This window comes from Cydia amplana, chromosome 8, assembly GCF_948474715.1.
Source record: "Cydia amplana chromosome 8, ilCydAmpl1.1, whole genome shotgun sequence".
NCBI lineage: Eukaryota > Metazoa > Arthropoda > Insecta > Lepidoptera > Tortricidae > Cydia > Cydia amplana.
This window is the reverse complement of record NC_086076.1, coordinates 12,507,687-12,533,600: the sequence shown is the minus strand read 5'-3', so window position 1 is coordinate 12,533,600 and position 25,914 is coordinate 12,507,687. Positions and strand designations below refer to the sequence as shown.

At 36.3% G+C, this 25,914-nt stretch overlaps 2 protein-coding genes and 1 long non-coding RNA gene across 4 annotated transcripts in view; all 3 read left to right on the top strand.

The window, feature by feature from the left end:
- The window catches only part of LOC134650252 (very long chain fatty acid elongase 7-like), a 29,227-nt gene extending 26,538 nt beyond the window's left edge, over positions 1-2,689 (top strand). For both annotated transcript variants that reach the window (XM_063505207.1, XM_063505206.1), the window contains exon 8: positions 2,569-2,689. In XM_063505207.1, coding sequence (XP_063361277.1) covers positions 2,569-2,676 — 108 coding nt within the window. In that variant the 3' untranslated portion in view covers positions 2,677-2,689. The remainder of the gene's footprint in view (positions 1-2,568) is intronic.
- The window catches only part of LOC134650362 (uncharacterized), a 265,217-nt gene that overhangs the window by 116,141 nt on the left and 123,162 nt on the right, over positions 1-25,914 (top strand). The gene's annotated exons all lie outside the window — the stretch shown is intronic.
- LOC134650260 (peroxisome biogenesis factor 2) overlaps positions 1-25,914 on the top strand; it is a 149,657-nt gene that overhangs the window by 21,739 nt on the left and 102,004 nt on the right. The gene's annotated exons all lie outside the window — the stretch shown is intronic.

Genomic DNA, 25,914 nt, shown 5'->3' with positions numbered 1-25,914 from the left:
TAATCTTCCCAGTTTTTTTGTAACGTGTTCGAATTTATCAATCAACAAGGCTCACAGTCACCATGAGATGACTACATAGCCTACATGGTTGATTTAGTCCACAAATCTCACATGTCCAGCTCAGTCCTATACACCTACCTCAGCTATTTTGGTTTTGAACTCGTAGTGTTGTTCTCTAAGACGACTATTTACCTTGTGTTCAATCCTCTTACCTCACTGGCTGAAAAGTCATGTCATAGTAACGGCAGTAAATTCTTACAACTTTGTGTTTGTACTTGCGTAACCAATTTTACAGACGTAAAACGATTCTAGAATCCTTTATTTCTCTGTTTTTAATATACTTAAACTCTAACGTTAAACAACAATCTTGTAGTATTGCATAAGTAAAATGTCGGAGGGTGTTGACTTCTTTCTTTTTATATTTCCTAGTATTAGGTACACCGCCATTGATGGTGGTAAGCTACTCTATTCTGCTCGTTAAGTCCATAACCATTTAAAAGTAGTGTCCAATGTTTTGTAAAAGTGTAAAGACTTGCGCGGTATACCGTCTTGCGAAATGACTTAAAGCCTCAAGGCCGTGACTGCCCGGAGATACTACTTTCGGACGCGATTCGATGTGTGTCATGTTAAACGAAGTTTGTTAATTTTATGCCCTGTTGCAACACGCCGTTGAACTAAGACTGAATCTTGTATGTTCGTCTTGCCTCTAACCTAACGCGTCTCAATAACTTGACGCCAAACTACCCGAATCAGCATAGCTATAATGTGTGGGATGCAAGGCTTCGGGATGATCGATTACACCAAACCGTCTGTCACCGTTAAAGCGTTCGCTAAATTTTGACGTGTGGAAAGTTTCATAGTTCACTGCTGAGTGACGTTGGTCACTTCGCTAAATCTGGTTGGTGCAACTGGCTTTAATTGAACTTGCAAGATGAACTGACAGAACTGTGCTAGACAGTGGATACTGCACAGAATCATGCTACTAGCAAAGATCTTAATCGACAAACGCCAGTCGGAATCGTCAATAATGTGGCTTAAAACTAAGTTGAAACGTGGGGAATTACTGTTTTTTATAGAATTGGAGCCTGCTAAATTTAAGGATTTTATTTTATTTTATTTTTATTTTTTATTATTATATTTTATTTTTATTTTATTTACAAGTACGTAGGTACATACGTTTCATCAGAGCGCATGTCCGACTTGCACTTATGGGCGATTAAAATCATTAATAGTATCAGTTTACTACTTAATAACATGTGGCAATAGTCTTTTTATAAATCTATAATTGCGAAAGGACTAACACTGGGCAGGAAGCGATTACCGGGCGATTTTTTCTCGTTCGATTGTTTGTTAATTCACTGTGACTGGAAGCGGACTAAAGCGTGGGAGAAGCGCCAGTGATAGTTATTCCATAGTAATTTCATTTCATAGTACGAGGAAATTAAAAGGATCAGGCATCACGCGTCGCTACACGTGTCTCCAGTTTTTATTTTAATTTGTATGTCTGCGTGAATAGGTTCAGCTTTAATAGGGATACCTTTTCTCTCACTGTGGCAATTACGCAGAGGCGAGATTTTTTTATCGAAGTGTTTTTACATTGTTTCCACGCAGGGAGAGAATTAATTTATCGATTTACGTTAATTTACAACTGGAGGCTATTGTGTGGAATAAAATTGATGTGAAATGACAATTGTTAATGTGCTAATTACGTAATATTTAGCTTCTACCCGCAACTTCATATGCGTGGAATAATTATTTCCATGCTAAAACTATCTTAAGCTTTTTCCCGGGACTCAAGCTATTTTCATACCTACCGAATTTCATCTATATCGGTTCAGTGGCTTAAGTATGAAGAGGTAAACAGACAGACTAACAGAGTTACTTTCTAATTTTTTATATTAGTATGGATATAATTTTAATCAACAATTACTTAATTATTTAAAATGCAGTTAGGCTGGCCAAATAAATGGGTAAAAAAATGGGTTTTAGGAAATGCTAGCGAAGAAAACAGATAGTATGTTTTGTGTCTGCCTGTGCTTCAGAAACAACCATTTGCATACCCACTCATTTCCTTTTGGTAGCTGTAGCTATAGTTTGTAGCTTTCTAATAGACCCCGAAGGCTAATCCTATTGTCTATTGTTCAGTAAAACCGCACGTGCTACTTACCTGCAAAAAAGGGTCCTAATTATTCTATTTGGCACCTGAGCGCGGGCTAGTCCAACGCTCAAAAAACCAGTGTAGGTGCGCTCTCCGATAACGCGCCTTTGTTACGCATCTCGATGACACATTTTAGACTGGTTCTGTAGCGTTCGACTCGCCGGCACTCAGTAACCGAAGTACCGATTTTTTATGCAGGTGGTTGTGGCACGTGGCACGAGCGGTTTTTCTTAACAATAGACAATAGGATTAGCCTTCGGGGTCTATTAGAAAGCTACAAACTATACCAGCCGTCACCCTTATGAGCTAGTCTACTATAGATGCAGGTTTACAGTTTTACTATAGATGCAGGTTTGCAGTTTTACTATAGATGCAGGTTTGCAGGTTTACAGTTTTTCTGTTTGTTTCAGGCGGTGGATGTGGGCGCGACGCGCGGGTACAAGGAGGGGTCGCAGGTGCCGAGCGCGTACGCGTCGTCGGCCGCGGACGCCTTCGTGCGGCGGCGGCCCGTCTCATAGTGCCCGCTACACCCCGCCCTACAGACATGTTATAGTTTGTAGCTTTCTAGTAGACCCCGAAGGCTTATCCTATTGTCTATTGTTCAGTAAAACCGCACGTGCTACTTACCTGCAAAAAAGGGTCCTAATTATTCTATTTGGCACCTGAGCGCGGGCTAGTCCAACGCTCAAAAAACCAGTGTAGGTGCGCTCTCCGATAACGTGGCTTTGTTACGCATCTCGATGACACATTTTAGACTGGTTCTGTAGCGTTCGACTCGCCGGCACTCAGTAACCGAAGTACCGATTTTTTATGCAGGTGGTTGTGGCACGTGGCACGAGCGTTTTTTTAACAATAGACAATAGGATTAGCCTTACGGGTCTATTAGAAAGCTACAAACTATACACGAAACTTTCTTAAGAGCCAACAGGAGTGGTAATTTCTCCATACAAACGTACTCGACTGTTTCCTCCGTGGGTTTTGAAGCTAGAGTAATGATTTTTTCAACACAGATTAATATTGTCAATATCTGTGTCGGACCGTTTTGCTTTTTTTGATATTTTTGTTTTTTAAGGCGCTAGAGCCCTTCAAAAATGGCCAAAATGGCCTAATTGACTATGCCGCAATGAGAGGCGTACTATTCAAAACTGACATCAATTAGTCAAAAAAGCAAAACGGTCTGACACAGATAATGTCATAATCATTTAGATTTCCAAATTTGGTTACGATTGGTTAAGTTTTGGAGGAGGAAACAGTCGAGTACGAAACCTCGATTTTTGATATTTTTACGCAGGATTTTTCGCCTTGTCCTTATCGCACTAGTTTTAGGAGCCGCTTCCGTTAGCGAGACGGGTATATTTACCTAAAATATTTAAATCTTAGCTCCTGTTGGCTCTTAATGCACAAACTCACCGCAACTCGAATGCCTTGTAATTTCTCTAAGTACAGAACTATATTCCGAATATATTCTATGAATTGTTATCGATTAGGCGAGATGTAGGATATTTAATGAGGTGTCGTCTGTAATTTTTAGTCACAATTGTAGATCTTACTTTGATTTCTTCGCGATATCGTGGACGGGCATTGTGTATTATCGTCACTGTAAATAATAATGTTTTTGTAACGTTCGGGTCTCGGCTTACGTTTTGAGGAGGGTAGTGGATTGTTTGTAAATATTATTTTATTGCTTAGGTAGTCCATAATGCGAACAACTGAAATACGTTACCATAAAAGTTCTGTAAGGTGTCCAGTGTCCATATTATTCGGCATTTTCCTAAATGAAGTGTATTTTCGCAGTTTCTTTCACGTATGTATCTGTTAATACCTACCAAAAAATGAGCAAGTATATGAATCGATGTGTCGGGTCTGTGTGAATAATGTATAGATTGCATTTAAGTTGTGACATTAATATTGTACTTGTTAGCGAGTACGCCGTATGTAGATGTGTGCGCGGGCGACGATTCGCCGAATAATGTTAATTATTATTTTGTATCATGTTTTGGTGTATTAATGCTTTGAATGTTGTGCAATGTGAAGTGCCGGTTGCTTATCGCGACAGATATGCTCAAATAATACTGCGTACCTATTCACTGTTTTGCTATTCTATTTATTATTTTAATAAAGAAGTTTACAGTATTTTCCTTGTGTTTCATCGATTACCCCTACCACACTAGCTATAAGGTATCGGCTCCAGAATTGAAATCACGCGCATGACAAAATGTCATCTAGTGACAGCGAGATTTTAAAATTAGTTTTCTTTCTTTCGTACAGATATCAAGTTGAATAACGAACTGCAAAATTAATCAACAAATTTGGTAATATCGTACATTTATGTTTTTACGAGTATTACTCTATGTAGTTGTTGTGTGACTTGTGTGTATTCATTCACATCCGCTCTCCTGCCAACTATATTAGACTTAATGAAGCATCCATTTTATCCAATTTTCCCGATAAAAATCCATGGTAAGTAAATAGTCCTAATAAGGTCAATATCACCACTCAGGATTGGTAATCCATATTCAATGGCAAAAACCAAACAGTAAAAATACCAAATTATCGATACTTAAGTAGTTGTTAGCTAACCGACTAACTGCCGAGCCTCGGGTCCGTCGGGCGCCAATTTCCACATGAACTTTGCAGGCAAGGCTGCTATATTCTGCATAGCATTGCAGATGATTATTGCGGTCTTGAGAAATACATAATGTGGCCGTTTACTTGACAGAGTCGCTGCTAAATTCATATTTTGCGTAGGTTACTTGAGTTTACTTCTGAGCCTAAACTTATTCATTGCCTATAATAATCTTTAACATACTATAATGCCGTCTTCATAAAAATTAGTTTTAACTAAAACGCTATTTTATTATTACTAAGTGCATTAAATTCATGTACGTCTTTTGTAAGGATTAAAGTAGGTATGATGGCTATGTGAGGTTTTCACCAGCAGTTGTTCTTCACCAAATATTACCTACCTTATGATAATGAAAAAAAAAAAATGAAAAAAAAATGAAAAATGTTTATTTGTTAACAAAGAGGGTACAGTTGTAAAGGTTGGAGTCTTCTAGTAAGTATAAAATACTTGTAACAGAAGACACCGCTCTTCCATATTATCTAAGGCTTAGAACTTAATTAACAAATTTAATATAAGTAACAACAATATTGTTGTCTAAGAAGAAAATAATATAAACTTAATATTGGGAATATTAACTAATTACTTAGCTTTTACTAATACAATTTTATTTGTTTTGATTTGATTGGAATACATTTTAATCTAATACAAATTTCCTAAAATATGTGTGTGTGTGTGTGTGTGTGTGAGTGTGTGTGTGTGTGTGTGTGTGTGTGTGTGTGTGTGTGTGTGTGTGTGTGTGTGTGTGTGTGTGTGTGTGTGTGTGTGTGTGTGTGTGTGTGTGAAAGAGTGTGAGTACATGTACGTCTATTCTATATTTGGTGTGTGGGTAATACATATCTAATACATCGACATGTATATAGGAGTTGACTATTCCTCGTGGATAAGGGTAAGGGCTCATTTAGACGGTGCGAGAACTCGCATGCGAGTTTCATTACATTGAGTCATTTGATTCGGTCGGCTGAATTGACGTAACCTCAATGGTCCGCAATGTAACTAAAATCGTATACGAGTTCGCGCGCCGTCTAAATAAGCCCTTACATTCCATTTCTAACCGCAGCTGCACTACTGGTACTGAACGCGTTGCTGTTACTGTCAATTTCCATAGTAAAATGAACAGTAGTGCAGCTGCGGTTGGAAATGGACTGTCACCTTATGTATTATCCTAATCCTATGTAAAGAATAATTTTCAAAATCAGTGCCAGTATTATGTCAAGATTTTAAAGTAACAAACATTCATGAAAAAAGCAACTGTTCCATTATACACGGTGGTCCTAACCTTGACGTCCAAAAATTTTTTTTAGATTCCTCACGTCGTGGGCTATCAGAATATACCCCATGGATGTGAGCCGATTTTTCGTAGTTTTCGAGTTATGATTTTTTAAACTTTTAACATTTGTTATGAAATTCCGGGTTTCCCATACAGAGTGGCTAAAAAATAACTGCATTCCCGTTGCCAGGAGGTGTTGGGATTATACTGAGCAACTTTTACTATGGGACCAACCCTGAAATCGCGAAAAAAAAATTTGGCTGTTTCATACATTTTGGCTGGTCCATTTTCTATGGAAGGGTAAATGTTTATCCACGTGAAAGGGATAAGGGTTAAATAAGAAAATTAAAGTAACATGATAGTTCCTTATGTTTGGATGAGCCCTATGATGAAATCATTACCTACATCACCACAAGCTGTTAACTATTGCCCACAGGAGAGTAATCTGTACAGGGGGCTGATTTTTGAAATTCGACCGCTCGATTTCGTGTATTTCGTTCAGTAATATCTCCACTACTAGGCATATAAGTTCTACTAATAGAATTGAAAACAAGTGGTCAATACCACTCGATTCCCAATTTCTATCGCTCGTATTTCAAAAATCAGCATTTCGCCGTTTTCTACCGATTTTCGAGTGTAGAAAACGAGCGATCGAAATTCAAAAATCGGCCCCCAGTTCGGATTAACACAAGTTTTCTCTCCTGTGCCTGATCTCTCTGATTGTTAAACCTTCTGATAAATACGTGCGAGTGCCGAGTGCCACAAAATTCACCGATCTCAGACGAAGGACATTTTACAATAACTGCCTGAATACGTGAGCCAAGCTTACTGCGCCTTTAAATTAGACACGCGCAAAACCATATGACTGCGAACTCTTGGGTACTTAAGTAAACTTGTTAGGCTGTCGTGTTGAACGCGTACTGACGCCTGCGATCTACTTTAGTCAAATTAAAAAAATACAATAGTAATAGTAAGTATAATAGGACCTCCATATTTAGTCGGACTAAGGTAATAAGTAAATTTTAACAGGTGCTTTCTACAAATCACGTTCATAAATTACTGCCACACCTCAAGTTTCACATTGTTTGTCAATCAATCAATCTTTGGGTAATATGGCTCCATCGATACTGTCGATGATTTCGCCAACGTCGAAGTGGATCCCTCGTGGGATCGAATTAATATTATTTGTAATAAATAAACTTCAGCCAGTGTACGGTATATAAAACTATAAAATTATGGCCTCTAGGGCTCTAGCCAGCCACGGTTAGAGGTAGAAATACCAAATGCTCGTAGAGCACGACGTTGTTCGGTTGTATTATGAGCTCTTGTAAGGCGATAGCTGGACTTTACAAGGGCCACGTGGGGCTACCTGGCGTTGACGCCAGAATGGCGATTAAACTCGTATCAAGATTAATTCTTCATTATCCGCACACTTCCATATTAGTTTACTGTATAATAAGCTATCAGTATTACACTTTAAACAACATTAATGGGCAAAAACAAAGAAATTAATCACGACCCGATGTGACCAAGATGGCGGTCGACAAGAAGCCTCCCACATTGTTTGTAAACATACAAACTTACTTGTCTACCTGCATAATTCTCCATTTAATTTATAAAACTATTAAGTAGTATTAGGCACCTCTTACGCATGGTCCTGTCCGATCAAATACCCTATTGCATCTGACTGTACTTACTGTATCTACCTATATATCAGTCTACGTCGTCGATAGCGTCATTCTTTATTATCGCTAATTACGTATACTCAAATTTACGCATAGGAGCAATAACAAAGCAAATAAGTACTACCTACTTATTTATAAAAACAGCTCCCCAAATTCCGATGTCGGTACGTAAATTCTAATAAGTTGAAATACAGTACACTTATCACCACACGTCACTTCACGGTGTCAAATGTGAACCTGGTAAATAATTCGGGTAAGTATATGTACATACTTACACCATTCGAATCTGCATACTTGATTTAATTTGAGTAGAAACCAAACATCCCGTCGGTTGACGTCAAAGCTTATTTAAATTAATTTATATATTTATTAGTTTTGCTACAGGTACATTATAATCATACATAATTAAACAGAGAGCTATTCACACAAAATGTATTTGTTGAAAGTAGTGCTAACTAATACAAAAAAAAACCATTAAAACTAACTATAAACTAAACATATTAAAAATAAACTACATTAAAATAAAATTACTTAACAAATTAAAATTAATATAATAATAAATAAAACTATTGTTGCACCTGTGAACGGGTTCCAGCAGGCATTCTACATGACATTGTAAAGCTCTCTAAAGGGCCTCTACGTGTTGGATCCATATCCCCACGCAAGCCTATCAATAGACCGGGATTTATGAGCCCGTGGATTCCAAAAAAGGAGATACAAATAAAACTAAAATATATATATATAAACGAAGTTATAAAAAAATACTTAGATATCATTTTTTTCCTGTCATCTAAGTATATGTGAAGAACTATTTTCTGTATTTTTTTTTCTAAATTTTAGACTCAGTAATTTCGGAAATAAGATAAAGCTAAGTCACTTATTTATTTTCAAATTAAAAAAATGAATAATTGAAATTCTCAAAATGAGCTCTTTCATATGATAGTTTGAAACGATATAAATAGCTTGAAAAACTTTATTTATTTATTTATTATTCGGAGAACCAACAGCTATCAATTGTACAATAGTTATATATGTAAATAACAGAAAGCCAATTTCTTTTTTACTTTCTCAACTACCCCCCAAAAGTGGCCCCCATATTTACTCACTGACTGACGGATATTAGTTCTTTTAATTTGTGTCTACACTACACAGTCATGGTTCTATACTGCGTCCGTATTAAGGTATACCTAAAATAGCTGGCATATTCAAGCGTACATGTAAATTAATTTTAGATAATGATTGAAACGGTTTTCATATATTTGATTTCCTACCTTAATAGTAGGAGTATAAAGTCGGCATTTGAAATACACCGCCCAAGGATGTCGTGCTTGTTTATGATAAGGTAGAAAATTAAATGTATAAAGTCTTGCACTCCTAAACTAGAGGTAACCATTTACAGAGGCAGCCGGAAGGTCCCTAAGATGAAAGGTTAATCTTTAAAGACATTAAGCTTCATCTACCACTATTATACTTCTCCGTGTTTAGATATACCTAAATACCGGTTATGTTAACATCATAACGACTATACACCCAGTTCTTATACTAAATTGATCATTAGATTATAAGCTGTGACGCAAATTGAATGGAAATTTATGATGTCGTGCTGGTGTAGGTTGATTAGTTGTATGTAAATTATTGTATTGCGGTCTGAAAAAATGGTGTAAATGTAACTGTCCCAGTGTAGCATGTTGTTCAAGGACCAATAGTGTTAAGGTATGTTCCTAAATATAATAGTAGGCGAGAGCGCAAACAAAAGCAACACAATTACTTAAGAGGATACTGACTGGACCCTGACAACTTCTCCATACAAAAGTAGTCCTCATTTTCCTCCCTGGATATTGACAAACAAACACAAACATTACACAATTTAATGTACCTATATATATTTAACGATTGACTTTTTTAGGATTTGGGAGCAAAAAAACCATACATCTTTTTAAAAGCTTCTAACTCTTATTTGTAATATTTAAAAATTCTAACAAAAACAAACTGAAGGAGCATAGCTATGGTTAATATACATCAAATTGTGTAAAAATATTCAGAGAGGAAAAAAGGACTACGTCTGAATGAAAAAGCGGTATCCCCTTTTCACCTTATAAATATTAGCTTAATCGATTGTAGGTACAGTCAGCAAAATTATTATCTTTACATATAAACATGTAGACAGGGATTCAAAGTGAATAACTTAAGGTGTTATTACATCACTCATTTCGCTGGACACTTTCTGCTATGAGAGACAAGAAAACAACATATAGTGAAACCTGGATAAGTGAGACTTCAAGGGACGAGCTCTCAGTTAGCCAGGTACAAATAAATGTCTGTCTCATTTACAGAGGGTCCCATTAATAGAGGTGAGAATAGAGGATATATTTCAGTTATAGAGGTGGTTAATAAGGTATTTTGTAATTATCTTTAAAAATAAATAAGGTAAAATAACCCTTGTCCCTAAATATTTTTTAAGTCTGTTTAAATATTTCTTTGAATTTATTTTGAATGATTCTCCAAAGGATAGATTTATTCAATTAAATTTTATACGGACTTAATTGCGTCTTAGAAGTGTATTAAATGAAAATCTGTTTATTCGTGTTACTTATCAAAATTTCAGCTTTCGTTTCGATAGTTTTAACTACATTAAGTAACTAAATGAAACTTGAAGTCGTTTAGACACAATTAAGCAAATGCGGAATTTGTGCATCGACTAAGAGTTAGTAAGAATACGGAAATTGATCAATAAAGTCCAAGTTAGAGAGGTCATAGATTGACGTTATCTCAGACAGGGATCGGATACCGGTATTTTTTGTATGGGAACGGAAACGGTATTTTTTCGTTCTTTGCTAATTACTTCATTTGTAATTGAGCAATCTAATAATACGAAGTCGTAACCTAATACCACAACTGTGTCCTACATTTCGAGTATAAAATAATTCGAAAAATATGGTTATTTCTAAGTTTTTGCAAAAAACCGGTTCCGATCCCTGATCTCAGATACAGAGGTCAATTCCTATACAATTCTAAAAAAACAATTAGGAAAATATAATCTTATAAATATAGTCTCAGTAAAAGAGGTAAAATACACTCTCTGTCTCACTTATAGAGGTAAATGTGACTATAAAATCACAACAGCTAATCCCAGTTATAGAGGTTAGTTTTATCTCACTAACAGAGGTAATTCAGTGCTAAAGTGTCGGGACCGCACCATGAGTCCCAGCTATAGAGGTTTCTCACATATCCAGGTCCCACTTAACCAGGTTTCACTGTATAATTACAGGATTTACCAAGCACTTTATTCATCGTCCGGCAGGTCAGCTGTTATAGGATTTTCTGACTCTCATTATAACAGGTCGGTGGAGAAGGGGGCAATAATCCTGTACGGATCTGATGGTCGTTCTTGTCTACGTGACAGCGTGATAAAACGGTGTCCGTCACTTTCTTTCCCACGGTGTTAAACAGTGACAGTTATTTTATCACGTGGATAAATATGGATAAAGCTATCCATAATAGGCTGGCTGTACTCTCAACTTGATATACACTTTACACACTAAAATATTTATTTATAGATAATATTTTCATGTTATCTCTGACACGTGAAAAAAGTGAATGAAGTTGTCAGCGGTTATTGAGTTTTAAGTTTTTATTTGCGGCCAACTCTCTGAATATCACGTGAAAAGGTGGCTTCTTCAAGTGAATTTAATATATGATATGTCTCCAGGGCCGGATTAACCCTAAGGCAGAGTAGGCAACTGCCTATGGGCCCCGCCTCGACTAGGGGGCCCCGCCTCGGCTAGGGGGCCCCGGCGGCCCCGCGCTCGTAAAAAAAAATATTTGTTCCAAATAGCACAAATTCATAAAAAAAAATTATAGTACCTACTCATACCTAATGTCCAATATCAGTTTCTCAGACACAGAAGCATTAGATGATTATGAACGTAAATTATTGTTATTTTATAGCTTTTAAAGTCTGTATGTCGAGCTCGAATTTCAGGCTCACTTTTTACCCCAATTTTTGGTTTGTCTTCGAAATGTCCTCTTCTTCAGCTTAGCCTTTGGCCTCGCTGCGCCAAGCTCGGCCTGCGGCCTCGCTTTTTAATACAATGGACATTGGTTGGCGTCTGTGCTCTAGCTGAGCTTATCCTGAAACACGGCTTTGACCTCGCATGAAGGCACGCCTCACAGGGGAACTTCGGGTTTTTAGGCCCGGCCCGGCCTTTTTAACATGCTTTAAATGCTTTTACAATTATTTCACAAAAATTTTCGCGCTCGCTGCGCTCGCGTTTTTTTGCTGCTTTTCAGGTTGACTCTGTCCTACATGCTAGCTTCACTGGTGAATGAAGTGTCATTTTAACATGGAAAGTCTATATTATTAGGTTAATTTTAATCATGTGGCTCGGCGTATGGGCTTATGGTCGGACAATCGCTGTTCAGCCTGGCAAAATATTTAACTACCTATTGAGAAAAAAAGGGCTCTCCCCACACTTGACGCAAAAAGGAATCGGCAAAAACTGATAGAAAAAAAGCTTTATGTCCACTCAATAAGAGCGAAAAAGACATCGCTCGGCTTGTTCGGATCGGCTCAACTCAACTGACACCTGAAGATTGAAATTAAAATCGCAATCTTACATCCTTGTACTGAACAACTGAACATTATGTATGTAGAATTGACTGTAAGGGGGCCCCGAGCATTGCACTGCCTAGGGGCCCCGACATGCTTAATCCGGCCCTGTATGTCTCGGGCTAGGCATATCGTATAATACTTTTTTAGCCCTCTCAACAGAAAGTGTCCTACAAATTGACGTACTAACCACTTTATCTGACTATTCATACAAACACAATATTGCGCATCTTAACCATTAAAGGAAGAGTTTAAGTGCATGACAGGCCATGACTTTGGCTTCAACTTGACATTCCGTCACATGCGCCAACGTGGAACAAACACAACACTACACCCTGCCAATGAGCGTAACCTTTACATGCGTAGATGTGTCAATAGTGGTCGGCAAATATTTGAGTAACCATTATAACTTACAGCAATAAACATACTATATATAGTAAACATAGACGACGAACAGTGGTCCGGATTTCCTTGAAAAAGGAACTTGGGTTTACTACTGGTTAAAGACATTTAAAACAAACGAAACCCTAAGATGTAGGTAAGTAAACATCACTGTAGGAATCAATAAAAGTGCTTGTAGCCCGGGTATTAATTATCGCACTGTCTATTTACCAAATCAGATTAACTAAAATAGAACGAGGTTTTTTTTTGCTGAACCAACTTAATCAAAATAATATTATTAGGTAAGTATGTCTTTCCCATCACAACCAGAGGGCGGGATCTAGGGTAGAGCGAGTGGAGCGGCCGCTCTAGGAAATAGTAGGGGGCGCCAAAATGGCAAATACTGTGAAAACAAACATCTTGAAAAAACGGACGGGTAACTATGGAACCTAATACTGAGCATGGAGCGCCAAAACTTAATAATCTTGCTCTACCCTGATCGAGTGTTCGGGCCGGCGCTGCAACCAGCCAACACGTAGAGTCCCTTTTGTCACTTAAATGAAATATAAGGGCGCGGATGCTGCCCGTGCCCGTGTCATGGGACGCACGCAGGGGCAGCACCCGCCAGGGTGTCAAGACTATTGAGAGTTGATGGAATCTAAAATGTACTAAGTAAGTTATTGGGTGTCACCCATGGGCTATGGGGTAAAACAGTGGCTGTTAACTTAACTGCCAACTCGCGACGTATGCATCTTTCACTTCCACCCCTGGAGCTTATTAGCTCTAACGGCTTCACTCTGGCCGGCCGGCCAAAGCAATTAGAATACATACTTATTAGGTATATTTTTAATTTTAGCAATAGGTGACAGCGATTCATTTTTGGTTAATGTTACGTAAGTTGATACGGCCAAATAGCTTACTACCTCAATATTTAAAATCCACCCATTCATGTTTGTTTCGTTTATACTCATCATCGATATCAGAATACATTTTTCGAAAGAAGGGCGTCTACACTGAAAATTAAATGTCATACCTGTACCATACTCATCACTACATAGTATAAAACAAAGTCGCTTCCCGCTGTCTGTCTGTCTGTATGCTTAGATCTTTAAAACTACGCAACGGATTTTGATGCGTTTTTTTTTAAATAGATAGAGTGATTCAAGAGGAAGGGTATGTATAATTTTTTAACCCGTGCGAAGCCGGCGTCGCTTTGGTCACGTTTAAAAAAATGTCTAAGCTCAACTCAAGTTAAGGGTCAAGGGAATGTCATCAAAATAGGCTTGTCTAAATATGCGTCATAAATATGTCCACTTAACGCCATATATTTTGATTTAGCTGGTCTGGTTTCATATCCGCAGTCCATTACCTATTATTTGGCGGCCGAATTGGCCGAAATGGCCAGCTCACCTTGACTGTTAAACCAATGAATGACTTATTTATCCAACAATGCTTACTAAAATAATATACTTATACCACTTCCACAACTAGATAGTCCTACGTAGGTACAGATTTCTCAATGTGTATAAAAAAATATTTTAAAAAACGGAAGATCAATTATATTGCTGGAACGTTTAAACGAAACATTTTATCTTCTCTTTTTCGTTATAGTACTGAAACAAATAACTAGTAATCCAAAATCCTTTTAAAATTATTTATATTATAAATTAATCATTATCCTTGCAACCATACATAAACAACTTACGAAACTATATACCTACTACCTACGAAATTTACGATAAAACCTAGGTATTCTTAAGAATATAATCGCAAATATCTCTGAAGGCATCAGTTGGTGTTAATTAATAAATTAATTAAATACGTATCTAAATAGTAGTTATTTAGTGTACGGATCTCTAGGACTTTAACTGCCATATTTCGGCTGTGAATTTATATTGGAATTTTCAAACAGAACTTGTTTTCGCTCCGAGCATGTATTCAGGCATGATGAGCGAGCATGTTTCAATTATCAACAAATTGTATTGTTATGCTTGATTTTCAGAATGTGTCTTTTTTATCAGTGCTTTAGTTTAGAGACTATACAAATTACTTGATAGGTACTTCAAATGTATAAAATCGTATGCCTGTGAGGATAATGCCTAAAGTAACTACGGGCCCGATTCGGATTTTGAAATAGATATCTATAAGATATCTTTTAGACATCACCAAGATACGATAACGATATTTTTAGGATCTAACCATACTTACTTTACTCTTTGATCTAATCTGTCAAATTTGACATTTCCGCGATTCTGGAGATACTCTTGAACGATTTCCACAAGATATGACTTAGAGATCCAATTCACATCTAATAGATATCTAACTCTATCTAACGTAAAAGTGACATTGGTTGCCCGAATTGAGCTGCTAAAGAGAACTAGTTAAAATCTAAACTATAACGTATCTAGAATGGATCTAGTACGTGTCGTCTCTTGTGAATATCTTGAAGTTCGGATACGGCAGTACTACAGTAACTTCCCAGTGACGATAATTGCTTTATCTGCAACAAATAAACTTAAACATGAAATAACGTTAAACGGTTACACAATATATTATATGTTCATACATATTTACCTACACAGTAAAGTTTGGTTTGACTCATTGTTTGAAAATAACTTATCTAAGTTATTGACGATATTCTGCTAATAATTTTCCTTATACGATGTCCTCAATTCATAAAACATTAAAGTACGGTTCATAGTAAGGTGTAGTGGGATTATTTACGACAGGTTTTTGGGCCAATTGAGAGAAATGATCTAATAATCGAATTTAGACTCGGAAATCACAAGCTATGAATCATAAGTACTACAATAAGTTGTTACAATTTTAATTACTACATCGAACAGTATTTTTATATTTACATTCTTAACTAAGTAGACTTACTTGTAATGTAATTACACAAATAAGAGAACATTATCTATGTACTCGTTCTAATAATCCAAGTGGTAACTTAAGTATCTAACCAATCTAACCATTTCCCTCGTGCTTTAGAGGAGGTCTCTGCCCTTTGGACGTTATGTACCTAACTAATGTATTATTATTAAATACCTAATTTTGGAATCGTAAGGGATAAAACAAAAGTAAAAAAACTATCGAGTTATATAAGTGTATGTTCTTAACAAGAGTAGGTATTTACCTACCTACAATAATTTCGTACAGAACTTCAACGTACATAGTCGCGAATACCACAGCATGTACATATTAAAAGTAATTTACTCAGCGAGCAAGGTAAATAATCGCCTGTGAAGTGGTTCTCCTTACGCTATGCTTAATTATAAAGGATGTCTACACGTACGACGTAATCTTTAGTCAAGTACGACTTAATGATGATTCCTAGATACTCTAAACTATGTATTATGACCAAAGCATTTTGTAAGTAGGTATATGTAAATGCCTAAGTAAAATGTACAGATAACTGCATGTTACTTACAAGACTAAAGTGAAATGATTTTAGGAGTTTATATTTTTATTGGTCTTAATTATTACGGCATACATTGCTGTGGTGTACCTGCCAAGATCGATGCTCTTAGCAAGATTTTTTAGATTGCTAACATACCGTCCGCTTAAATGAGCGTACTATGTGCCGCTGTGGGAAGATCGTTTCATTTCAAATATAGTACGAATTGACTGTAAAAGTTACTACGAAGTAGGTATGGAAAGTACAGTCAGTTGCAGAGAAAAAGTACCCCCTCTGCATAGTACGCACTAAAATTATTTTCATTTTTTTTTCACCAGTACCTTTTCTCTGTAGCTGTCTCTACCTACGTTACCTATTTAAGTGGTATGTTGGTATCGTATCAATAATTGACCGTAAATTTCTCATCAACGAAACATGATTTTCTAATGAACTACTGGAAACGAATATGTAATTGTAATTATACGAATTATACCATTAAACGAGAAATTCTTGTTTATTTATTTATTTATATATATATTTCGGGGATCTCCAAAACGGCTCTAACAATTTCGATGAAATTTGGTATAAGGGGGTTTTCTAGCTAGGTCTTATCTCTGGGAAAACTCTAATTTTTGAGTTTTTATGTCTTTTCCGAGCAAAGCTCGGTCTCCCAGATATTATGTAATTAAGTAATTAAGGGTTTACCTACATTTTACTGTATAATTAACCCTGAACGTACTGACGACTGTTTTGCACGACCACATACAACGACAAGTGATAAGAAAATCAAATTGAACTTGGAATTTGTTACGCGAGAATACGTTAAACAATTGAATTACTTTTCGAATGTCACTTACGGTTGTCATGTCTGGCGCCGCATTATGTCCCTAATAACACCTTTCTGAACCCGCTAGAGTCTCAAAAGGCAAATTACACTGAACAACAATGAAGCTAGTTTTGCTAATTTATGGTGATTAAAAATGCTACCTGGGACCTGACCCAAACAACGTTTAATCATTTTAGCATAAAGGTAGAGACATACTGCCGTATTCGAACTTCAAGATATTCACAAGAGACGTCACATACTAGATCCATTCTAGATACGTTATAGTTTAGATTTCAACTAGTTCTCTTTTGCAGCGCAATTCGGGCAACCAATGTCACTATTACGTTAGATAGAATAGATATCTATTAGATGTGAATTGGATATCTTAGTCATATCTTGTGGAAATCGTTCAAGAGTATCTCCAGAATCGCGCAAATGCAGGTTAGATCTTAAACAATATCGTTATCGTATCTTGGTGATGTCTAAAAGATATCTAATAGATGTCTATTTCAAAATCCGAATCGGGCCCTTAGGTAGGGTATGTTCACGTCATCGTTTTTTCCGGTCCCAGTCTTTGGAGCTACTTGAATTTTTTGTCAATACTGGTTGATACGTCACCATCATACATCGGGGTTTTTGGTGCGGGAATGTTTTACACTGTCAAAAAATAGGTAAAAACTGTAAACACCGATACTATTTTAACATTTCTAAGCACATTTGGAGCTTACTAACTATTTTTAATTCATAGTTTGGTAACTATTTTACAAAAAACAAAGTTATTTTATACTCATTCCCGCACCAAAAACCCCGATATGTGGTCATCATCAGTATCATCACTTAACGACTAATTTTAATAACTTTTTACCCAACTGGACTTTAAAAAGCAAGGGTTAAAGTGTCGTAGGTTCAGAGAACAGCGGTTTTGAAAAATGGTAGCGGTAGCGCTTTTGTTAATCACAAAACGGTTGCCTGCGAGTAATAATAACATGTGAACATTTTGACTTTACACTTCAATAATTATTCTGACATAAGTACCATATCTGTAAATATTATTAAGTCTTGTAAATAATTGTTATAGTTGCATGATATTATTTAAGTTTTATTTTTAATTTTTATTTTTATTTTTTATTTTAATTATAATTTTTATTCATATACAATGTAAATTGTGACTGAATAAATGAAATGAAATGAATGAAATAAGTATTTATGCTTAATGTTAATGCGGATTCTTAAAATCGGAATGACTCTAAGCCCGTGTTGTTTTTCCCAAAAAAATAATACTAATCCTGGTTCGTAGCACAAACTGCTACGAAGTGCTACGAAAAGAAATGACGTGACGAAAGAGCTACAAGCCGTTGTCCTTATAGATTTATTATATTAACTAAAGTTTAGACAGTACAAGGACAGGACGCGTATTCTGATTGTAATAATGGGTTATCAATTTGATCTGGATCTGTTATGGATATGATCTGTCAAAAGTGACGTTTATGGTTGAAAAATTTGGCACTAATTCACAGCCAACTTATTACAATCAGAATAGACCTCCTGAACACAAAGTGAAAGGATAGGTGTTTTAATACAGAAATACCGTAGCAAAACAAAAGAGTAATGAATGCTTCATCATTACTCGAGCAGAAAGGATTTGGCGAGGTTCTATACTTATCAAACAAGGTACCTATATTTTAACGATTTCTTAACTTAATTAAATGTTACGATAAATATTTCCATACAGCATTAGGTCATTGAACGATCATGATTAGAATTGTTCCTGCTACTTCTTTCTATATGCTATTTATTAATAACGGTTTTTTTTTTGTAAAAATGATGATATGGAATAGAATCAAACTAATATTAATTCATACAAAGTAGGTCATAGATTACCACAAAGGTATATTTTCCTAATTTGACTGGGCATTACTCTTTGCCTATAGATAGAGACAAATCGAATAGAAATCTCAAGGAACCAAAAAACACCTTAAATTTCATTCAATAAACGCACGCAAACGTCAGCTTTATTACGTAATTTCGAATACAACTTCAATCTACATGCAAAAAGATGACATCTGTTATAACATAACGTATTTATAGGTGTAATAAAACATTAGCGTTACTTTGTTTTCAATGCACTCCATACTGGTTTGTTACTTTGTAGTCTTTGTACTTTATGTCCCTTATTGACACGTGGCTAGCACTTGAAGTTGTTTTCAGATCTAGCGAATGAGCTGCGAGATCGCAGGCGTGTTTGCTTTAAGTTGCGCACCTAAGGGCCTTCCATATATATTTCTCTGTCACTCTAATTACGCCTTAATTGTAGTAAATGAGAAATATGCCCCCAATTTGTGAACTTCGGTGTTCGCGGTAGGCCCTCTGATTAGCGCAACTCAAGCAAGGCTCACATACAGCGCGCAACCGATGTATGTCAAACATGCGAGTCTGCATTAGCTAGATCTTAGATCAGAAATCAGAACGCACCTTTGAACAGTGAACGAACGATACAGAATGTTGTTCTTGATTACCATTATTGTAATCAAGACATGTATTTGCTTGCTATGTATTAAAATAACATGTACGAGTATATGCTTTAATTAATCAGTATAATAATGTAAGGAATAGGGCTTGCAATTCGAATATTCGAATATTCGAATTTGTCGAATATTCGACCTGTTTTGATATTCGAATATTCGGCCGCTCAGGTTTCGAATATTCGAATATTTTTTATTACTATAAAAAAATCTATGTCATCCGCTGTAGTTACAGTTTCTGTGTGTTTTACGGGTATTTACAGTGAATGAGGAACGGTAGGTACCCAAATACGAAGGAAATAATATTTTTACTGTATTCCTCTCGATAGACTTCGTGAATACAGTGAAACCTAACTCAATTTAAAAGAAAACGAAATCAAAAAGTATGTTATTTTTACGGTGTGTAAGTTTTAAGTTAAAGGGTCATTCTGTTTATTCAGTACAAGCGTACGTTAAGCGAATTTTTGAAGTCTAAACCTTGCCACTTATCGCAATTCTCAAATTTAATCATACCAAACCTGCCCAACTTGGTAATCTAACCATGCACCTTTAGCTGACGAATAATCCACCCAGTACTCAACTAACTTTTTCCCTTAAATATTTCAATATTATATAATTAGCCGACCATTAGGAATAATAACTTGCCAAAACAAATAAAGTCAATAAAGATTCAAAATACAATGAAATTAAAGGCCTTTTTACAGGCCTCTGAGTGATTACAAGTTAATTTAAATCGGAAAATAATTACCAACTAAAAAAAATATCTTACATACCTAAGTGTTTGGATGGTTAAAGTTATATTATTTCACGCAACGACGCATTTATAATAAGTTTTATCTAGAAATATTAAATACGTCTAATTTTGGCGTTTTACTTGTTTTTATTAGTGTATTCGATCTTATAAATAGTAGGATGATAAAATCTAGTCAATGAAGTGGATTTCTGCCAAATATCCTTAGTTTTAGCAATATTTGAAAAAAGCTTTTGAATAAAACGATAATAAACCGATTTCTCGTTCCTTTTCTTATTTTTTATAATATTCGAATAATTATTCGAATATTCGAATACGTCGTCAGAAAAAGTCGAATATTCGAATATCTGAAAGTTTCGAATATTTGCAAGCCCTAGTAAGGAAGCTTGTGGCGAGCTGTTGGGGAGTATCGACCTCACGTACCCGCGTGTTCCTGGGGAGTTCTGTCACCCGAAGGAGGGTGGGTGATACGGGATTATCTGGCTTGCCTTGGCCAGCCGGCCAGAGTAGAGTCGTCGGACCTATAAATACAGGGTGCCATATGAGTCGTGATCAGTAATATGTTTTTCTAACTCCCCAACTAGCAAATCGATGTGCTATAATAGTTGAGAGCACGTTTCTATTTTCGCTTTTTGATGCTATAAACAATGTAAAACACTCGAATAAAAGTCCTGTACACTGGATCCATAAACAACGAGCAATTTAATGCCCCTACTCTTACTAAAAACAGACAAGATTTTTTTTTTTTTTGTTAATTTTTTCTCATTTAAGTATTTTACTTTTATAAGTGGATTTAGGATATTACAACGGGTTCAGGCGGAGTATGTCACTTTCTTACAACGGCTTATTAAGATATTTAAATTAGTAAATTGAATCGCCTCTTTGAATCGGAACTGTCATTGACATCAATTTTGTCATTTGTCCCAGTTAGAAATAAAATTTACTTAATTTTTCATTTGAAATATCTTACAAAGCTGTTTAAATACCACTACAATAAATGACAAAAAATAAACAAAAAAAATATTTTGTCTGTTTTTAATAAGAGTAGGGGCATTAAATTGCTCGTTGTTTATGGAGTTACAAAAACATATTACTGATCACGACTCAAATGGCACCCTGTATATAAGCTCCAGGGGTGGGAGTGAAATACGAGGCATAAGACGCGAGTTAGCACAGTGGCTGTTAACGGCCACTGGGTAGAAAGCGGCGCACACCTCTCGACACCCCTGAGCCGCTCATATCGCTTTTTGTGGCAGCCCATCTTGTGAGGGGAGTCACCGTCTACAGGAAATAAAATTGCATAGCGTTTTATTAGGCAGGCGTAATTTTTTTAGCCCATAGCTAGCAGTTGATCGCCTGCCTGCCTGCCTCTGCGTGCATCTCATGACACGGGCAAGGGCAGCATCCGCTTGGTGTACCCCTTACATTTCATTAAAGTGTCAAAAGGGTATCTACGTGTTGGCTTCGGCTCCGCGCACGCCTCCCATCACGGAACAATGGTGTTCCGAACATTCGTGAGTAGAGACCCTCCCAGCGGATGCTGACCCATGTCACGGGATGCACGCAGAGGCAGCACCGGCCAGGGTGTAAGGCCTATTGAGAGTTGATGGGATCTAAAATGTTCCTAGTAAAGCCTATATTATTATTGTAATTAATTATTAGGGTTCCGTAGCCAAATGGCAAAAAACGGAACCCTTATAGATTCGTCATGTCTGTCTGTCTGTCCGTCTGTCCGTCTGTCCGTCCGTATGTCACAGCCACTTTTCTCCGAAACTATAAGAACTATACTGTTGAAACTTGGTAAGTAGATGTATTCTGTGAACCGCATTAAGATTTTCACACAAAAATAGAAAAAAAACAATAAATTTTTGGGGTTCCCCATACTTCGAACTGAAACTCAAAAAATTTTTTTTCATCAAACCTATACGTGTGGGGTATCTATGGATAGGTCTTCAAAAATGATATTGAGGTTTCTAATATCATTTTTTTCTAAACTGAATAGTTTGCGCGAGAGACACTTCCAAAGTGGTAAAATGTGTGTCCCCCCCCCGTAACTTCTAAAATAAGAGAATGATAAAACTAAAAAAAATATATGATGTACATTACCATGTAAACTTCCACCGAAAATTGGTTTGAACGAGATCTAGTAAGTAGTTTTTTTTATACGTCTTAAATCGCCTAAATACGGAACCCTTCATGGGCGAGTCCGACTCGCACTTGGCCGCTTTTATCTAGGTTTACGTACATAGTTACTCGTCAAGTTTTATACAGGGTGCCCAGTAATTAATGGATAACCATCTAACCACCAACAGGGCACCTTAGGCTGGTCCAGAAAATGCACTTATAGGTCTAGTAAAAGTTTCGTGGTTTTCGAGATAATCGAACTTTTCTGTCCTTTTTAATAGCTTAAAATTTAGAAAAGTGCGATTATCTCGAAAACCACGAAACTTTTATTAGACCTATAAGTGCATTTTCTGGACCAGCCTAAGGTGCCCTGTCGTTGGTTAGAAGGTTATCCATTAATTACTGGGCACCCTGTATAGTCTACGTAAGTACAGTCACTGTCAGATTATGTATCGGGCAAGATGCCCACAAACTTGATGCTAGACATGATTTAATAGTGTGTGCGTAAGAGTTCATACATATATTTGATCATATGAGAGTATAGAATAGCTAAATATACCTATATACATATTAAATTTTATAGCAACTATCTTATTAAGTACTTATTACCTATTTGAATGTAAAAGGGATTCCCACATATGACGTGATGTCTAATGCTGCTCACTGGTTTAAGTATGCTGTAAATTTTCCACATTTATTTGGCGTTGGTATTATACCGTCCGTTTTCTGCGTGTCTACTAAAAAGCCAAATCAGGGGTCACTTGACCGGTGACGCAAACGCGCCAGGTATGTATTGCGGGTACATGACGGACGGGTTTTTGTCGTTTTGCATGTTTTGCATTAATTCGCCGGTCTCCGTCCGTGATCGTGTGAAAATATTTTTATGGCACATGTTTTAAAGCAGCTTTTCAGAAATGTGACAAATATCTATCTTAACATAAATAGTAAGTTGTGGCTAGGCTTTCTTTCGTAGAAAACTACACAAAAAACGGAAAGTCATTTTAAAAGACTTTAAAGACTATTATGTAGGTTTTCCATAGAATCCCTTTAATAGAGTTATAACTTAAAACAAGTTCTCATTAAGCTTATATATTTGTACACCTATACGCTTTGATCCCTTCTTCCTAGTAGGTAGTAGTAGTGTAGTAGTAGGCGTACATGTAAACGATGAAAGGCAATGATAGAAATATTTACCAAATTCACGTAAACTCGCGGTACCGGTACGGTAGTTCGATTCTGGCTCAAAGCGTTTTTGTTTAACATATGTATTTAAAAATCTGTAATTTATATTAAATTTTAACTAGCGTTTTAGTAACTAATTACCGGAAATCTCTGAGATGTGTTTGGAATTTTTCTTCAGAATTTGATGTTTGATTTGGCCTTCGGTAAATCTAGATCCGGCTATTCAAATATGGTTTCGTGTTTCGGATTTATTTATAGCAAGCATCAAAACTTGTTTCGATAGGTATTTTTAAACACGATTAGTTTAATAAACCTTTGGACGAACTTTTTGGCAGCCATGTGCTACATAAAATGAGATCGAGTATATAGTGGTATTGCATAGGGTTACGCTCCGCGGGGTTTGCAACAGATCATGCTTACGAAATTATGATACAAGTGTAAATTAGTTCGCCTACCTTGAGGTTCATGCAATTTGGGGTAGAATTCGGAGTAACAGAAGCAGCCAGCCGCGAATAAAACTAAATTAGGTTTCAATAATTGAACAAATTCATTATTTTCTAGTTACCTACTTTTTTTAATATGTAGGGCCCGGGCATACAGCATCTTTCGAGTCCTCGTCGGCGTCTAGTCAGCGTTATGGAAAATGGCGTTGCACCGACGTTGCGTCGAGCAGCAGCCATAGAGTTGGCTAGACGCCGACGCTCGAAAGACGCTAAGTGTGCCCATGCACTTAGAACTGTTAATTAAGCAACCTAGGTCAAGCTTACAAGGCTGGTTAATTTCAGAAATGTAGACTAAGTAGCTACTTATGCAAACACATACAATAGTAAATCGGTTCCAATTTCTAAACGCTTAACTTGATCTAGCTAGAAGCTAATTGTGAAATTTTCCTTGGCCTGTTATTTCAGGAAAGATCAATAAATGTACCTACTTTGCGTCAAATCATTTGTCCGATTAGATTTAAGAAGCTTCATGTTTGCTCTTCTTTAACTCTTCATGGATCTCGTCGCCAGAAGTGAATTTAATTACTTACTTAATTCGTTTATCTTTCTTTGAATAAACAAAAATGAATTTAGTATTCGAACTAGTATAGCCGCCACCATAAATAAAAACATTAACAAATACGAATTAGGTAGGTTAGTGCTGTAAGGTATACTTATAAGTGAAGATTTTCAGTAGGTACAGTATATAATGGGAAACGAAGGAATGAAGCGGTTCAACGTGGCAACGCGGCGAGCGTGATGGGCTCCTTTGCATCTGGAGGGGCGCTATCTTCGGAAATAAATATTTACGACTTATGTATATCTAAGAGTTAACACTTTTTGGCTGATATGATGATGACCGTAATAAATACCTAACTACCTGGCTGCCTGGAAGAGATAGGGCACCTGTGATCTGTCTCTATTATTAATGTGGGTTCTGGGGACCTAGCCAAGATGACACTCGTTTGCAGAAAACGAAACCAAAGGCTAAGATAAACGTAATATTGTAAGTATGAAAATTAAAGCGTTTTGTTTCGTTTTCTCAAAACGATTGACATGTTAGCTAGGCCCCCTGAACTCTTTTCGTGAACTGAAATGTGCAATAAAAAAGTATTTATTATAAATACTTTTTTACCTAGTACTAGAATTTTAAAAATTGGTATCTAAATGTAAGTATCCAGACACAATTAGCTACTAAATTAATACGTAGGTACCTACCTATTACATAATAATATTGTCCATCTTCATAACTTGTTTGATAATTTATGTAATTACCACTATTGGTGGTCTATTTTCATGAATAAAATTAAGTTTATAAATCGTACGGACACCTGAGTATCTTTAGCATTATAATGTACATTTTTAAACAATGATAAAATAAGTTGAATATTAATTGGCTCTATATCTTGTCTGGCCCGTGATCGAGCACGTTTATTTCAATTAGTATCTACCTACATAAGTGAGTAAACTATTTTTCAATCCAATCGTTTTTATGACGCGGGTAACATGAGCTTACATTTAAATTTAACCGACTTTAAAAGTGGAGGAGTTTCTTTGATTAAACTTGATTAAAGTTTTTCAATCATTATTTTAGTCTGTTACTCAAGTCGTAAGTCGTCGTCATTTCACACAAAGCGTCACATCATCGTTAAAGCAACCCCATGAGCAAAACTTAACTAACGGAAGAAACTATGTCAAAAGTTCAACAATTAAACAGCATCGAGGGATACAATTACTTAGGTTCACAGACCTCGACGTAAAATAAAAGATGACCTTCCGCCTGCATACAGAAACATCAAATTTTTTTCATGTAAAAAAATCAAATACTTAAATAAGTAGGTAAAATTATTTGCCGGATTAAAGTTCTGCCCCTGGAAATTGACCCTTCCCGACAGTATAGTCAA